The sequence below is a fragment of the Neoarius graeffei genome, chromosome 19, assembly GCF_027579695.1.
Source record: "Neoarius graeffei isolate fNeoGra1 chromosome 19, fNeoGra1.pri, whole genome shotgun sequence".
Classification (NCBI taxonomy): domain Eukaryota; kingdom Metazoa; phylum Chordata; class Actinopteri; order Siluriformes; family Ariidae; genus Neoarius; species Neoarius graeffei.
In genome coordinates, this window is record NC_083587.1 from 52,491,431 (window position 1) to 52,510,306 (window position 18,876).

The window sequence follows — 18,876 nt, forward strand, 5'->3', positions numbered from 1 at the left end:
ACTAAATTAAACAATTATAAACTAATAAAATAAATGGCTCAGGCTTCATAGAAGAAAAAAAAATTGAACAGAATCTCCCAGTATGATGCTGAAGCTGCCTAAACAATGGAAAATAAAATATCATTTTGGCAAAAACGTTGGCATCCATTAATTTCTTGTATTAAATAAAAAAATATGTTGCCAGATACTGCTGACGTTTTACAGCCCAAAATATGTTCAAAACCTGCCAAAATGCACTTAAAACCGCCCAATCTGGGCAGTAATGGCTGCACTCATGTCGAGGATGTAAACACAATCTGGCAACACAGGCGGCAGTAATGGCTGCACTCGTGTCGAGGATGTAAACACCCTTGACGCGGCAACGGACATACATGACATAGTGGATGTAATTTATGTTCACAACTTTTTTTGCTGTCAGAAATATTTAATATTAAATTGTGTGACTCGACTGACAATAGGCGGCGGCATAACAAGCCATAGCCGGCGATCGGCTACTTTTGAGACCGCTGAAGATCACTTTAAACTAATCAGAAATCCACTCTATACATTCCTAATGTGGTAAATGACTATTCTAGCTGCAAATATCTGGTTTTTGGTGCAATATCTCCATAGGTGTATAGAGGCCCATTTCCAGCAACTCTCACTCCAGTGTTCTAATGGTACAATGTGTTTGCTCATTGCCTCAGAAGGCTAATGGATGATTAGAAAACCCTTGTACAATCATGTTAGCACAGCTGAAAACAGTTGAGCTCTTTAGAGAAGCTATAAAACTGACCTTCCTTTGAGCAGATTGAGTTTCTGGAGCATCACATTTGTGGGGTCGATTAAATGCTCAAAATGGCCAGAAAAATGTCTTGACTATATTTTCTATTCATTTTACAACTTATGGTGGTAAATAAAAGTGTGACTTTTCATGGAAAACACAAAATTGTCTGGGTGACCCCAAACTTTTGAACGGTAGTGTATGTCCCAATATCTTGACCACATTTTAGGATGAAAATAATCATTTTAGATATGTTATTTTATATTGAAAAATTAGCTGTCTCGGAGAGGACTTTTTTTTTTTTGACACAATTACATACTAATTTGATCAAAATAGTCTGAAAACTTACTGGCATTCAACATTAAAACTTAACTATGTTTCCAATGATATGGAACCAAATATGTGTTTTATGGTATAAAGAATGATTTAAGTGCATCCCTTTTGGAGCTACCTGTGGTCAAAAAAGCACTTTTTTCTAAATGACATGAGTAATTTTGCTAAATATGACATATATTGCCATACATTCACCAAAAATAACGTTATCACAATTTTTTTTTTTGCATGGTAAATAGAGCTATCACAGGGCTACAATAAACAACCAAGTTTATTTAGTCAAGCCTTTTGATATTGAAGATAATAAGTGTTAAAATGTGATTTTTAGCTTGCGTACCCTGATTGTAAAACAACCCATATTGTAAAACAACCCATATATCACAATGACCAAATTTCAGAGGGAACTAAATTTCACCGATTTTATGAAATCGAAAGGCCGTCTAGCTTTAAGCAGGTTAATTGAGACCCACTTAGTGGTAGCATTTCTACATCTGATTTTTGGTTCAGTGTTTTGCAATGGTTCGTTATTTAAAAAAAAACAAAAAAAAAACACCCCTAGTTTAGGCCACACCCACTTCAGGTTTAAATCCAAATTCAGATACGGATATTTGCAGCGTTAGCCAGATAGAGATAGTGGTACACTCCTTTATTGGACATATTAAACAAAAAGCAAATCTTTGTAGTTGTAATAAATACAGCACACTCTTACTCATTACACCTCCCGCTATCATCATCATCATTCTCTCTCCCCATTTCATCCCTCTTCTCCTCTCCTATCCTCCATCAATCCATCACTCTGTCCTCTCTTCTGCAATGCCCACGCCGAGCCAACTCACTGATGAATGTTTGATTACTCAGCACTTTTATCTTAATGAGCTGAAAGCAGCGTGCCTCTCCTCGCCATGCGCTCGGAAACATTCCTGATGCACTAAAAACTTATTAAAAACAGAAAAAAGATGCAAAACTAATACAATTACATCAGGCTAATCCACATGCTGATTATTCTTGCCATTTAATACATTTAAAAGCAGACATCCTGCACTTAAAATCACATTAGCTTACTGAAAGGAACATTATAATGAATTGCAGCAGAAGCTATTCTGGGAGTGTGCAAAAGAAGGAGGGAGAGATTACTCAGAAGCTCAAAAAGGTCTTCTTCTGAGTCATCAACACTTAATCAAATTGGGACTGTAGGTAGGTTTTGTTAGTACTCTATTTGAATTTCAATCACAGACAGTTAAACATTGGACTGAAATCCTATTTCTGTGTAGCATGGGATATGTTAATAAGCTCTTATTACAATTCAGCAATGATGAATTCTCAAATCTCATTGGTCAGAAGGTTATGATTCATTTTCTATAACAGCAACATTGATATTTCCAGCCGTTAGACAAAATCACAGGTTTATATTAACGTGTAGTTCTAAATAATTATTATTTCTATGGCAACAACTTTTGTGGCAGACACTCAACATAATCCAAGTCCTTCAATAACAAACAAGTATGCTGTTGTTTAACAAAGAAAATGTTTCACCAGGGCGGCACGGTGGTGTAGTGGTTAGCGCTGTCGCCTCACAGCAAGAAGGTCCGGGTTCGAGCCCCGTGGCCGGCGAGGGCCTTTCTGTGCGGAGTTTGCATGTTCTCCCCGTGTCCGCGTGGGTTTCCTCCGGGTGCTCCGGTTTCCCCCACAGTCCAAAGACATGCAGGTTAGGTTAACTGGTGACTCTAAATTGACCGTAGGTGTGAATGTGAATGGTTGTCTGTGTCTATGTGTCAGCCCTGTGATGACCTGGCGACTTGTCCAGGGTGTACCCCGCCTTTCACCCGTAGTCAGCTGGGATAGGCTCCAGCTTGCCTGCGACCCTGTAGAAGGATAAAGCGGCTAGAGATGATGAGATGAGATGAGATGAGATGAGATGAGAGGAGAGGTTTCACCACTGACACAGTGAAGCTTTCTGGAAGAAAACTTTCATTTAGCATTTTTGGAACGAGTCTCCGGTGTCAGATTTTTAATAATCAGAGGTAAAGCCAGGGTTTTCTGCCGCGGAAAGTCTAAAGAAGGAGAATGTTGAGTTTTGTGGTTCTTGATAATAATGTCCATTTTTTGTCACATCAATTCAAGAACAAAAAAAAAATAAAAAAATAAATCGCTCTTTATAGCTTCAATATTGTAAGAGCTAACAGCAACTAACTTGTCTTGAAAATGTTCCACAACATTAAAATCTATCTATAAAAATAGATAAAAACGTACAATGTATCATTCTTGAGTAAATAAAATGCTGACCGGCACCAAGACCACGCCTCCTTCACTGGGACGGACAAGCACAGAGGCCACGCCTCCTCGATTTAAACCGATTTAACCCATTATGTGTATGAACAAGAAACACCGAGGCCATGCCTCCTTCACTGGGACAGACAGGTACCAAGGCCACACCTGCTTTACTGGGACGGACAGGCACCAAGGCCACACCTCCTTTACTGGGACAGACAGGCACAGAGGCCATGTCTCCTTTACTGGGACGGACAGGCACGGAGGCCATGCCTCCTTCATTTAAACTGATTTAACCCATTATGTGTACAGACAAGAAACACAGAGGCCATGCCTCCTTCACTGGGACGGACAGGCACAGAGGCCACGCCTCCTTCACTGGGATGGACAAGCACAGAGGCCACACCTCCTTCATTTAAACTGATTTAACCCATTATGTGTACAGACAAGAAGCACAGAGGTCACGCCTCCTTCACTGGGACGGACAGGCACCGAGACCACTCCTCCTTCACTGGGATGGACAGGAACAGAGGCCACGCCTCTTTCATTTAAACTGATTTAACCCATTATATGTACAGACAAGAAGCACAGAGGTCACGCCTCCTTCACTGGGACGGACAGGCTCCGAGGCCATGCCTCCTTCACTGGGACGGACAGGCACAGAGGCCACGCCTCCTTCACCGGGACGGACAGGCACAGAAGCCGTGCCTCCTTCACTGGGATGGACAGGCACAGAGGCCACACCTCCTTCATTCAAACTGATTGAACCCATTATGTATATGGATAAGCGCAGAGGCCGCGCCTCCTTCATTGGAATGGACATGCACAGAGGCCACGCCTCCTTCACTGGGATGGACAGGCACAGAGGCCACGCCTCCTTCACTTAAACTGATTTAACCCATTACTCATTGTTCCATATTGTTCATGTGTGTTCCATATGTTGTTTCAAAGTTTTGATGTCTTCAGTACTGTTCTGTGGTGTAGATTAGAAAATGGTAATAGAAAAAAGCCCAGATACAAATCACTTTATTAATTCAAATCACTGATACTGTATTTAAAAAAAACAAAACATTGTACTGACCAGAAGCACAGAGGTCACACCTCCTTCACCGAGACAAGCACAGAGGCCATGCCTTCACTTAAACGGATTTAACTACTTATATGTAATGACAAGAAGCACAGAAGCCACACTTCCTTCATTGGGACAACAAATGCAGAGGCCACGCCTTATTCACTGGGACAATAAGCATAGAGGCCACGCCTTATTCACAGAGATTAAGAGGCACACAAGCTCCGCCTCCTTTATTTAAACCTTTGTGTGTACTCACAGCTGGTCCTGGAGCTCCAGGATGATGAACTCCAGCTGTTCTTTCTCCAGTTTATGGTTGATGCCAGCTTCTGTGAAACGCTGCAGTAAGGCTTTATTTTGGGAAACAGACTCGGAGAGCTGAGCCTCTCTCAGACGAACCAGCTCCTCCAGATAACCCTAAGCGCGCGCACACACAGAGTTGCACTGCCTGTTTAGCCGTTTCCTTTGCAAGAAGTCTAGATTTTATTCCATAGATGGTATAAAACACAAACACTAATGCAATGCATCATATAAAAGTTGATAAATTGCAGATAGACTGTATTGATCTCTATTACACGCACACACACACTTGCCTTTTGTTCCAGCACCACTCTGTATTTCTGCTCCACTCTTTTACACTTGCTGTACCAGCTGCTCAGGTCCGTGCTCAAGCAGGCGGCCATGTTGGTCTCCGGAGTGCTGGCCTCGCTGCCACTGCTACCCAGAGTCCTCATCTCCTCCTCATCACTGCTGATGCTGTCCGAGCTGAGAAACACACAATGGATTCAATCATTTCCCACATGGAACGTTTGAGAGTTGTTCAGTCCTGTTAAGGTTCATGTGTGTATTCGAGTGTCCAGCCTTACGTTTGTGTGAACTTGAGGTAAGGTGTGTAGTCAATCACAGCAGGACAGCTTCCATCCAAACTCTCGCCCTTCAAACAAAAACTGTCAAAGAGCAGCGGTTTAGCTCGGTTTACAGGCGGCCCGCTCTTTTCAGAAGGCATTTTCATGACTTAACATACATACATACAGTGGTGCTTGAAAGTTTGTGAACCCTTTAGAATTTTCTATATTTCTGCATAAATAGGACCTAAAACATCATCAGATTTTCACACAAGTCCTAAAAGTAGATAAACAGAACCCAGTTAAACAAATGAGACAAAAATATTAGACTTGGTCATTTATTTATTGAGGAAAATGATCCAATATTACATATCTGTGAGTGGCAAAAGTATGTGAACCTCTAGGATTAGCAGTTAATTTGAAGGTGAAATTAGAGTCAGGTGTTTTCAGTCAATGGGATGACAATCAGGTGTGAGTGGGCACCCTGTTTTATTTAAAGAACAGGGATCTATCAAAGTCTGAGCTTCACAACACATGTTTGTGGAAGTGTATCATGGCACGAACAAAGGAGATTTCTGAGGACCTCAGAAAAAGCGTTGTTGATGCTCATCAGGCTGGAAAAGGTTACAAAACCATCTCTAAAGAGTTTGGAATCCAACAATCCACAGTCAGACAGACTGTGTACAAATGGAGGAAATTCAAGACCATTGTTACCCTCCCCAGGAGTGGTCGACCAACAAAGATCACTCCAAGAGCAAGGCGTGTAATAGTCGGCGATGTCACAAAGGACCCCAGGGTAACTTCTAAGCAACTGAAGGCCTCTCTCACATTGGCTAATGTTAATGTTCATGAGTCCACCATCAGGAGAACACTGAACAACAAATGGTGTGCATGGCAGGGTTGCAAGGAGAAAGTCACTGCTCTCCAAAAAGAACATTGCTGCTCGTCTGCAGTTTGCTAAAGATCATGTGGACAAGCCAGAAAGCTATTGGAAAAAAATGTTTTGTGGACAGATGAGACCAAAATAGAACTTTTTGGTTTAAATGAGAAGTGTTATGTTTGGAGAAAGGAAAACACTGCATTCCAGCATAAGAACCTTATCCCATCTGTGAAACATGGTGGTGGTAGTATCATGGTTTGGGCCTGTTTTGCTGCATCTGGGCCAGGACGGCTTGCCATCATTGATGGAACAATGAATTCTGAATTATACCAGCAAATTCAAAAGGAAAATGTCAGGACATCTGTCCATGAACTGAATATCAAGAGAAGGTGGGTCATGCAGCAAGACAATGACCCTAAGCACACAAGTCGTTCTACCAAAGAATGGTTAAAGAAGAATAAAGTTAAATGTTTTAGAATGGCCAAGTCAAAGTCCTGACCTTAATCCAATGGGAATGTTGTGGAAGGACCTGAAGCGAGCAGTTCATGTGAGGAAACCCACCAACATCCCAGAGTTGAAGCTGTTCTGTACGGAGGAACGGGCTAAAATTCCTCCAAGCCGGTGTGCAGGACTGATCAACAGTTACCACAAACATTTAGTTGCAGTTATTGCTGCACAAGGGGGTCACACCAGATACTGAAAGCAAAGGTTCACATACTTTTGCCACTCACAATTATGTAATATTGGATCGTTTTCCTCAATAAATAAATGACCAAGTCTAATATTTTTGTCTCATTATTTTAACTGGATTCTCTTTATCTACTTTTAGGATTTGTGTGAAAATCTGATGATGTTTTAGGTCATATTTATGCAGAAATATGGAAAATTCTAAAGGGTTCACAAACTTTCAAGCACCACTGTACATACATGACAGAAATATAATCTGCGGACATCATTAATGTTAAATTTAACAGCGTAATATAACCCATAACTGAGCAGCAAAATATTACATTCCAATTCCGCTTTAGTGAAATAAAGCCATGAGATGGATGGACTCAATGTTCTAGTGGCTCATTAAGGTTAAACAGATGATTATGTCAGTTGAAGTAGTTAAAAATCCACTCGCACCAAAGACTAGACCAATACCAGGCAGAAAACAACTAAAGTTCAAACTCAGTGACTACAGTTGTGCTCATAAGTTTACATACCCTGGCAGAATTTTTGCTTTCTTGGCCTTTTTTCAGAGAATATGAATGATAACACAAAAACTTTTTTCCCCCCACTCATGGTTCGTGGTTGGGTGAAGCCATTTATTGATAAACAACTGTGTTTTCTATTTTTAAAATCATAATGACAACAAAAAACATCCAAATGACCCTGATCAAAAGTTTACATACCCCAGTTCTTAATACCGTGTATTGCCCCCTCTAACATCAATGACAGCCTGAAGTCTTTTGTGGTAGTTGTGGATAAGGCTCTTTATTTTCTCAGATGGTAAAGCTGCCCATTCTTCTTGGCAAAAAGCCTCCAGTTCCTGTAAATTCCTGGGCTGTCTTGCATGAACTGCGCGCTTGAGATCTCCCCAGAGTGGCTCAATGATATTGAGGTCAGGAGACTGAGATGGCCACTCCAGAACCTTCACTTTGTTTTGCTGTAGCCAATGACAGGTCGACTTGGCCTTGTGTTTTGGATCGTTGTCATGTTGGAACATCCAAGTACGTCCCATGCGCAGCTTCCAGGCTGATGAGTGCAAATTTGCCTCCAGTATTTGTTGATAACGTGCTGCATTCATCTTTCCTTCAACTTTGACCAAGTTTCCTGTGCCTTTGTAGCTCACACATCCCCAAAACATCAGCGATCCACCTCCGTGCTTTACAGTAGGAATGGTGTTCCTTTCATCATAGGTCTTGTTGACACCTCTCCAAATGTAACGTTTATGGTTGTGGCCAAAAAGTTCAATTTTGGTCTCATCACTCCAAATTACCTTGTTCCAGAAGTTTTGAGGCTTGTCTCTGTGCTGTTTGGCATATTGTAGGCGAGATACTTTGTGGCATTCGCTTGGTTTTAACAGAGCCCCTGATTTTCCATTTGTTAATCACGGTTTGAACACTGCTGACTGGCATTATCAATTCCTTGGATATCTTTTTGTATCCCTTTCCTGTTTTATACAGTTCAACTACCTTTTCCCGTAGATCCATTGACAATTCTTTTGCTTTCCCCATGACTCAGAATCCAGAAACGTCAGTGGCTGGATGAAAGATGCAAGAGTCTGTCTGGATCCCAGAAACTCGCTCAGCTTTTATGCACACACACTGATTACAAGCAAACAGATCACAGGTGAGGATGTTACCTTTAGTAGCCATTCAAACCCATTTGTGTCAACTTCTGTGCATGTTATCAGGCCAAAATCACCAGGGTATGTGAACTTTTGATCAGGGTCATTTGGGTAGTTTCTGTTGTCATTATGATTTAAAAAGAGAAAACACAGTCGTTTGACAATAAATGGTTTCACCCAACCACTAAGCATGAGTGGAAAAGATGTTTTTGTGTTATCATTCATATTCTCTGAAAAATGGTCAAAGAATCATAGATTCTGCCAGGGTATGTAAACTTATGAGCACAACTGTATATGATACTTGTATTAGAACAATCTCCCACTTTTGCCCATATGGTACACACACTATCTCGGTTGGCCTTTTAAGCCAGGCTCTACTTAGCCAAAAACATTGTTTTAATAGGATCTTAAAGCAAGATGGCCTTTCGATTTCATAAGATCGGTGAAATTTAGTTCCCTCTGAAATTTAGTCAGTCATTGTGATATATGTTTATGGGTTGTTTTACAATCAGGTACAAAGTTTGTGTCACAGGGGTCCAAAATTAAAAAAAAAAAAAAAAAAAAAAAAAAAATCAAATCTGCACTTTTGGAAATTAATACACATATGAACATAGGGGCGGCACGGTGGTGTAGTGGTTAGCGCTGTCGCCTCACAGCAAGAAGGTCCTGGGTTCGAGCCCCGGGGCCGGCGAGGGCCTTTCTGTGTGGAGTTTGCATGTTCTCCCCGTGTCCGCGTGGGTTTCCTCCGGGTGCTCCGGTTTCCCCCACAGTCCAAAGACATGCAGGTTAGGTTAACTGGTGACTCTAAATTGAGCGTAGGTGTGAATGTGAGTGTGAATGGTTGTCTGTGTCTATGTGTCAGCCCTGTGGTGACCTGGCAACTTGTCCAGGGTGTACCCCGCCTTTCGCCCATAGTCAGCTGGGATAGGCTCCAGCTTGCCTGCGACCCTGTAGAAGGATAAAGCGGCTAGAGATAATGAGATGAGATGAGATGAGATATGAACATAGGCATGTGTAATATACTATTCAAAAAAAGTAGGGGATATTGGATTTACAAGTAGAATGAAATGCAGATCATGAGGTCAGGAAGGAAACAAATGACAGAAAAACATTAAGGAAACATTTGTCAATTTATTTGAAACCCTGTGTACAGTCAGTAAAGGACAGATTCTCCAGAATAAGGGTCAACACAAACACAGGGTCACACAGCAAATTTACCACCATTTTGAAACCGAGTCAGTAGCAGGTAATCAAATCAAATCAAGTTTATTTGTACAGCGCTTTTAACAATAAACATTGTCGCAAAGCAGCTTTACAGAATTTGAACGACTTAAAACATGAGCTAATTTTATCCCTAATCTATCCCCAATGAGCAAGCCTGTGGCGACGGTGGCAAGGAAAAACTCCCTCAGACGACATGAGGAAGAAACCTCGAGAGGAACCAGACTCAAAAGGGAACCCATCCTCATTTGGGCAACAACAGACAGCCTGACTATAATATTAACAGTTTTAACAGGTATAACCCTCAACTGTCCTCATGGGGCCGTCCTTCACAGGAGTGGGGCGATAAAACGCCGACCAGACACAGGGCACCAGGATGGATCAAGCAGGTCCGAGGGGCAGAAGAGGCCAGCATCTCAATCCCAGGATCAATATGTAACTCAGAGGGACAGATGGGGGGGCAGGGGGGAGAGAAAGAAAACACGTTGTTAGGTATGCCCTAAAAATGACAAGTATTAAATCTGTGTGGTAGGCTCGCAGAGACGAGAGTCTTTACATCAGGCATGACGCACAATGGCATGTTAATATGGTAAAAAATATATCATGACCTGCTCTGGCTGGATGCTTGATTGGGTGATGGGAGCACACTCCTCAGCAATGATGAGATGCAGATGGGACCGTTAGGCCTGGCCAAGACAATTCAGTTACATTTAACCGGGTCTGGGACATGCGACAGAATGTCTGACGGCCGATTCCCTGCAGGCTACGATAGCCAGTCGAGGTCCCCACCGTCTCCACCAAAAGATTTCCTGTTGACTCCATGTAACTCAGAGGGACAGATTTGGGGTGGGGGGAGAGAAAGAAAACACAGGTGGTTAGGTATGCCCAATGTCACCTGAATAAGTAGGAACAGTATACATATTGCACCGAGTACAAGCAGGGACTCCGGCAACTAACTATGACAGCATAACTAAAAGGAGAGAGCCAGAAGGTAACACAGGCATGAGGGAGCCCCGGGACATAAAGCAGCCAGCCACTGCACCGTCAACAAACTCGAGTGAGCAAGCGAGTGGGGACTGACAGCATCCATACATCCCAGTTTACCAAAACACTCTATGTCTGAGGACCCTCCAGATCTACTCCTTTACCTCATAAACACCATTAACAAAAGGCTTGACTAAACAGATATGTTTTCAGCCTAGACTTAAATGCTGAGACTGTGTCTGATTCCCGAACATTACTTGGAAGGCTGTTCCATAACAGTGGGGCTTTGTAAGAAAAGGCTCTGCCCCCTGATGTAGCCTTCACTATACGAGGTACCAGCAGATAGCCTGCACCTTTTGATCTAAGTAGGCATGGCGGGTCATAGAGGAGCAGAAGTTCACTCAGGTACTGTGGTGCGAGACCATTTAGTGCTTTAAAGGTCAATAGTAGTATTTTATAATCAATACGAAATTTGATTGGGAGCCAATGCAGTGTGGATAAGACAGGCGTGATGTGGTCATATTTTCTAGTTCTAGTAAGGACTCTTGCTGCGGCATTTTGAACTAACTGGAGCTTGTTTATGCACTTATTGGAACATCCAGACAGTAAGGCATTACAATAATCCAACCTGGAGGTAACGAAAGCATGGACTAGTTTTTCTGCATCATGCAATGACATTAAATTTCTTATCTTTGCAATATTTCTGAGATGAAAGAAAGCTATCCGGGTGATGTTATCAATGTGAGTTTCGAATGAAAGACTGGGGTCAATAATCACTCCGAGGTCTTTTACTGCTGCACGTGAAGAAACAGAAAGGCCATCCAGAGTTACTGTGTAATCAGAAAACTTACTTCTAGCTGTATGTGGTCCTAGCACAAGTACTTCAGTCTTGTCAGAGTTAAGCAGAAGGAAATTTATAAGCATCCAGTGTCTAATGTCCTTAACACATTCCTCAATTTTATTAAGCTGGTGTCTCTCATCAGGTTTTGCAGAAACATACAACTGTGTGTCATCAGCATAACAGTGGAAACTAATACAATGTTTACGAATAATATCGCCCAGAGGTAACATATATAGAGAAAAAAGCAGTGGACCCAAGACAGAACCTTGTGGAACACCAAACTTTACCTCAGTACGTCTAGAAATATCACCATTTATATCGACATACTGATAACGATCAGTTAGATAAGACCTGAGCCAGGAGAGGGCCATTCCCTTAACTCCCACAACATTTTCTAGTCTATCCAGAAGAATGGAATGATCAATGGTATCAAATGCTGCACTAAGGTCAAGCAACACAAGTAGCGAGACACAGCCCTGATCAGACGCCAACAGTAGGTCGTTTACTACTTTAACCAGTGCTGTCTCTGTGCTATGATGAGGTCTAAATCCTGACTGATACATTTCATGGATGTTATTCCTATGTAAATATGAGCATAACTGCTGTGCCACAGCTTTTTCAAGGATCTTGGAGATAAAGGGGAGGTTTGATATTGGCCGATAATTGGACAGCTGACAGGGATCAAGGTCAGGTTTTTTAATCAGGGGTTTGATAACTGCTAGTTTAAAGGATTTGGGTACATAGCCAATCGTAAGAGAAGAATTTATTATTTTTAGAAGCGGTTCAATTACTCCAGGCATTATCTGTTTGAATAGACGTGTCGGTAAGGGATCTAGTACGCAAGTTGAGGCTTTTGATGTAGAGATTAATGAGAGTAATTCAGTTTCTTTTAGGGGAGTAAAACATTCTAACTGATGATCTGATACAGTTATATTGTTAACTACAAGGTCACTTTCATTGTCTAACCTTAAATTAGTAGTTTGAATTTTTTGTCGGATATTCTCAATTTTGTCATTAAAAAAATTAATGAAGTCGTTGCTACTACATACTGCAGGTGTGCATGTGTTGATAGTGGACTTATTCCTGGTTAATTCTGCTACAGTATTAAATAGGAATCTAGGATTATTTTTGTTATCTTCTATTAGGGAGGAGAGATATGTTGATCTCGCAGCACTAAGAGCTTTTTTATACTTCAGGAAGCTCTCCTTCCACGCCAATTTGAACACTACCAATTTTGTTTGACGCCATTTACGTTCCAATTTTCGAGTGGTCTGTTTTAATGTGCGAGTGTCATCATTATACCAGGGTGCTAATTTTTTGTCTCTGACCATTTTCCTTTTTAGAGGAGCTACATTATCTAAAGTATGGCGGAATGTTGACTCTAAGCATTCAGTTGCCTGATCGAGTTCTGCAGGGGCTGACAGTGACCCAATCAAAGTTGACAGCTCTGGGAGATCATTTATAAAGCTCTGTGCAGTAGTTGACGTGAAAGTACGTTTAATACAGTAGCGTGGTGAGGTGCATATATTATTACTCAGACATATTTTGAATGAGATGAGACAATGATCTGAGATAACTTCAGACTGTGGAAGTATGACTATATTGTCTACGTTTAATCTGAATGTTAGTATTAGATCAAGGGTGTGACCACCATTATGGGTCGGTCCTATGACATTCTGCTTAATCCCGACTGAATCTAAGATGGACACAAACGCTGTTTTTAAAGGGTCTTCTGGGTTATCAAAGTGAATATTAAAATCTTCGACAACTAAAGCTTTGTCTAAGGAAATAACCAGATCTGAGATAAAATCTGCAAATTCAGAAAGAAACTCAGAATATGGCCCCGGGGGCCTGTAAATAATAAGCAATGGAATTAACTGGGTAGACTTATTTTTCGAGGCTACATACATTATATGAGTATGAAGAACTTCAAATGTATTAAATTTATAACCAGATTTGTGTGTTACACCTAGATAATCGTTATAAATAACCGCGGCGCCTCCTCCTCTGCCAGTTAGACGAGGCTGGTGTATATAACTGTATCCAGGAGGACTCGCTTCATTTAATGCTATATATTCATTTGGCTTAATCCATGTTTCTGTTAAACACAGTACATTAAACTCCTGATCAGTAATGAGTTCATTAACCATTAGCGCTTTAGATGTAAGAGATCTAATATTTAATAGCCCCACCTTTAGATCAAAGGTGCTGGCAGCAGCTGTACAGTCAGTCTGATCTAATTTTATATTGATTAGGTTACTGGAACAAACTCTCTGAAAATTTCTACCTTTTTGTTGAGCTCGGGGAACAGACACAGTCTCGATGTAGTGGGCCCTGAGTGACGACTCTGTGCAGCTAGCAGACAGTCGGTTTAGCCTGTTCGTCTGCTCCCTGGCCTTGGCTCTGGATTGTCAGAAATTAACTAGGCCTGTTCTGAGACTATGACCTATGCTGCAGGAAATGAGAGCAGCACCTTCCCGAGTGGGATGGATACCGTCCCGCCCTAACAGGCCAGCAGTGCCCTCAAAATTAGCCCAATTATCTATAAAGCCCACACTGTTTTCAGAGCACCACCTGGACAGCCAGCAGTTCAGCGACCATAACCTGCTGTAAGCTACATCGCCACGCCGCATTGGGATGGGGCCAGAGCATACTACAGCATCGGACATCACCTTCGCTAATTTAAACACCTCTACAAAGTTACTCTTAGTAACCTCAGACTGACGAAGGCGTATATCATTAGCTCCTGCATGGATAACTATCTTTGAGAACCTGTGCTTGCCTAGGACCCTAAGATTACCTGCTATGTCCGGCGCCCTGGCTCCCGGTATACACCTGACTAAAGCTGCTGGTGCCCCTAAAGGCTGAGCTAATTTCACGTGCCGTATGATAGAGTCCCCTATAACCAGAGCTCTTTCAGGTTTCTCAGTGGGTGCATCACTAAGGAGAGCAAACCTGTTCGATACGTGACGCGGAGAGGAGTGGTGCTCCCGTGGGCGAGCCTCAGCGGTAGCTTTGGCTCTACGCTTATGCCGTCGAGCCGTCACCCATTCGCCCCACTGTAAGGGCTCTAATGCCGGAGTTGGGGGATTGCTAACTCCACCTAGGGCGTCCAGACTTTCCCTAACGGAAACTACACTGTTCTCACGCTCACTAACCTGCTCTAAAGCCTGGACACGCGCTTCTAGCACTGAAATCTTCTCCGTCAGAGAGCTAACTAATCTGCACTTATCACAAGTAAAGCTAATAGAGCTATCGCTAGTGACGGAGGAAGAATGACTAAACATCCTGCACTCAGCACACTGGACAGGCTGAAGGTGTGCCATGATGAAAAGATTCACGTACCTTAAATGAAGATCTGTTGATATTAAAGCAGATCAGATGGCCTCCGCTTGTGGACTTTACACAGGAGGAGAGAAAAAGAAAGCTTCCGGTCTCGGCGTTCTTCCGAAAAAAGAAAGAGAAAAAAACGGAAAAAAAAACCGGAAAAAGGAAAGCGAAAGTGAAAAGTACAAAAATGAAAGCGACAGTAAAACCCCCTCGGTTGGCTAGACAAGCTCGAATTCGGCGTGGCATACTCCTAACGAGACGTCCCAGGTCATTTTGGGGAATGTTATTCCATTCCTGTTGCAACGCTGCAGCAAGTTCTTGGACATTTGCAGGAGGTTGTTGACGTTGGCGTAGCCGCTGTCCAAGCATGTCCCAGACATGCTCGATGGGGGAAAGGTCCGGACTGAGTGCTGGTCATGGTAATCTGGTGATATTCTGCTGCTGGAGGTAATCTGTAACGATCCTGGCCCTATGACATCTGGCATTGTCATCTTGGAAAATGAAACGGCGACCATAACGACGTGCAATCGGCACAACATGGGGCGCCAAGATGTTGTCCCGGTAGTACTGCCCTGTGACACATCCAGCAACAACATGCAAGTCTGTTCTGCCGGCAGCAGTGATGCCTCCCCACACCATTACAGAGCCACCCCCATACGGATCATGTCTAATGACGTTAACGTCATGGAAACGTTCGTTACGTCGGCGCCAAACCCTCCTGCGTCTGTCCAGGAAGTCCACAGTGAACCTCGACTCATCTGAGAACATTACGTGGTTCCATTGGCGATTATCCCAGCGTTGATGATGACGACACCATTGGAGTCTGGCCCTAATGTGACGATCCCTCAAACAGGGAATGACACGAGGACGTCGGGCGTGTAAGTGAAATCTGTGCAGTCGATTCCTGATGGTCTGGCCACTCACTACCAAGCCAGTATCCCTTCGAAGTTGAGACCTTATCTGATTTGCTGTTACCATACGATTTCTCAAGGCAATAGTGCGGATGAATCTGTCCTGAGCCTGAGTTGTTGCCCTTGGTCGACCAGATCGTGGTCTATCCTGAACAGACCCTGTAGCACGATGTCTGGACCATAATCTGCTGATGACAGACTGGGAAACATTCAATGCTCTTGCCACAACGACCTGTCTTGTGCCAACCTGTAGCATGCCAAGGGCACGTAACCTCTCATCCTGTGTTAGACGGCGCATGGTCTCTGTTTAATTAACGACTTCAACCACTGATAATCTGATGCTTTCTCTTCAAAATCTTCCTTTGGAGTGGCTCTAACCTTCCAATTCAGAGTCATGCAAATTTGTGGCACGACCCCCTTGATCATCAGTAGCATCCCGTGCTGATCATGAGAGTGTCATTGATGTGTTTGGGTGATGAATTACTTTGGAAATGCTTCCTCAGTAAGGAACTATACAACATGCTTTCGTATCCCTTTGTATATGTGAAAATTTGGATCTCAAAATAAAATATCCCCTACTTTTTTTGAATAGTATAGTTTGTATTATAACAAGATTAAGTGTAGCTTTAAGCAGGGCTTGGAGAAACAAATGAAGTGATTCTCGGAGAGGACATTTTTTTTTGACAATTCAGAATCCACTACTTCCATAGTGCTTTTAAATATAAGGCTGTAAGCTTTGTGTTGGGCCCTTCCACACGGCAACGGATTCAGGTGAATCTGATAAAATTGTTTATCGTTTCGGCCTGGCCTCCACACAGCACCGGCGTTTTGGGTGCCCCAAAACGAAATCTTTTGAGAACGGGTTCCAGAGTGGAAAGATCTGGCAACGGCGCCGTTGCGAAGTCGTCTGGATGAGAAGAATGGATTTGTTTACGATGATGTCACAACCACATGACTGTGAGTGCTTCACGCCGGGCATAGACAAACATAGACGCCGCCTTCCGCGTAGAATCATACGTCATCCTCGCCACCATATTGGATGGGGCAAAGCGGAGAATAAAGATGCCTCATTCATGTGCTGCGTTTAACTGTACCAACAGGTTTACCGTCCAAACGAGATCACATGGGATTACCTTTCACGGGTGAGACTGGAAAAATACTTTTCATTGTATTTGGTCATTATAACGTAATTTTACGAACAGATTTTTCTGACTTTGTGGCCAATATGAAGTCTCGTGCATAATAGCCACTCAGTGAAACCTGTCTCCAAACAATTTATAATTTATAAATAAGTTTATAATTTATTTCATAGCCCACCCAACCAATTTCACCACCAGCTGTCAGATGGTGATAGCACACTCAAAAATAGAAGAGATTGGAAGCATGTCAGACTGTGAAGCAATCACATGGAGCAATCCCATTGTAATATGGTTTAATTAAATTTTTTTTCCATATAGCGCTGTATATTGCAAAAATTGTTTTTGGAGACATTTTATAGCCTATCTGCACGGCATTTAATGAAAGTGATGCGGAGACGGCACAGCACGGCTTCAGCAGCGTAAGCACAGCACATTATTCTACACGATCCCCGCTGAGCTCCAAAACATGCCTTGATGTGTAGATATCGTTAGTAGCCTATGATAGTAGCAGCGGAATAAAAAAAAAAAAAAAAAGAATATTGACGGGTATTTCGCACACTATTTATAACCATCACATTAAAAGTTATACATGTTGTTTTGATGCCTGTTTGTTTCCCAAATATATACGTGTTTGTCTTAATGGGTGAATAAAAGGCATCGAGTTAAATATTATTGTAGAAAGGGGCTTTATGAAGTTCAGTCCATTTACTTGCATTGGTTTACGGGGAAGATTTGCCACATCCAATATGGCGGACACTCTGACGTATCCCAGCAACGGGCCACCAGGCTCAATGCGGTGTCTATGTTTATATGTCTATGACGCCGGGTAGAAGAAGGGGTTTATGCGCATGCGTCGTACTTCTTCTATTGTTCTGGTGTCTCCGATGGGACCGGTCTTACAGCGCACGTAGAGGTGTGGCATGTGTATTGCATCGTTTTCAGCAAGCGTTGCGTTGCCATATGTACCTGATCCGTTGCCCATGTGGACGCGATATTTTAAAAAAAAAAATCTCGTTGCCGTTGTCGTGTGGATGTAGCCTTAGTTGTCTCTAATATCTCATCTCATCTCATTATCTCTAGCCGCTTTATCCTTCTACAGGGTCGCAGGCAAGTTGGAGCCTATCCCAGCTGACTACGGGCGAAAGGCGGGGTACACCCTGGACAAGTCGCCAGGTCATCACAGGGCTGACACATAGACACAGACAACCATTCACACTCACATTCACACCTACGGTCAATTTAGAGTCACCAGTTAACCTAACCTGCATGTCTTTGGACTGTGGGGGAAACCGGAGCACCCGGAGGAAACCCACGCGGACACGGGGAGAACATGCAAACTCCACACAGAAAGGCCCTCACCGGCCCCGGGGCTCGAACCCAGGACCTTCTTGCTGTGAGGCGACAGCGCTAACCACTACACCACCGTGCCGCCCTGTCTCTAATATTTATGTCCCAATATCTTGACCACATTTTAGGATGAAAATCATCATTTTAGATATGTTTTTTTATATTGAAAAATTAGCTGTCTCGGAGAGGACATTTTTTTGACACAATTACATACTAATTTGATCAAAATAGTCTGAAAACTTACTGGCATTCAACATTAAAACTTAACTATGTTTCCAATGATATGGAACCAAATATGTGTTTTATGGTATAAAGAATGATGTAAGTGCATCCCTTTTGGAGCTACCTGTGGTCAAAAAAGCACTTTTTCTAAATGACACGAGTAATTTTGCTAAATATGACATATATTGCCATACATTCACCAAAAATAACGTTATCACCAAATTTTTTTTTGCATGGTAAATAGAGCTATCACAGGACTACAATAATCAACCAAGTTTATTTAATCAAGCCTTTTGATATTGAAGATAATAAGTGTTAAATGTGATTTTTAGCTTGCGTACCCTGATTATAAAACAACCCTTATTTCTGTAATATCTAAAAAAAAATA

General features: G+C 42.4%; 1 protein-coding gene across 2 annotated transcripts in view; it reads right to left on the reverse strand.

Moving 5' to 3' along the window:
* Positions 1 to 18,876, reverse strand: part of rundc3b (RUN domain containing 3b) — a 103,736-nt gene that overhangs the window by 34,469 nt on the left and 50,391 nt on the right. For both annotated transcript variants that reach the window (XM_060900264.1, XM_060900263.1), the window contains exons 6-8: positions 5,300 to 5,380; positions 5,027 to 5,198; positions 4,693 to 4,850 (exon numbers count right to left, since the gene is read on the reverse strand). In XM_060900264.1, the coding sequence (XP_060756247.1) occupies positions 4,693 to 4,850; positions 5,027 to 5,198; positions 5,300 to 5,380 (411 nt within the window). The remainder of the gene's footprint in view (positions 1 to 4,692; positions 4,851 to 5,026; positions 5,199 to 5,299; positions 5,381 to 18,876) is intronic.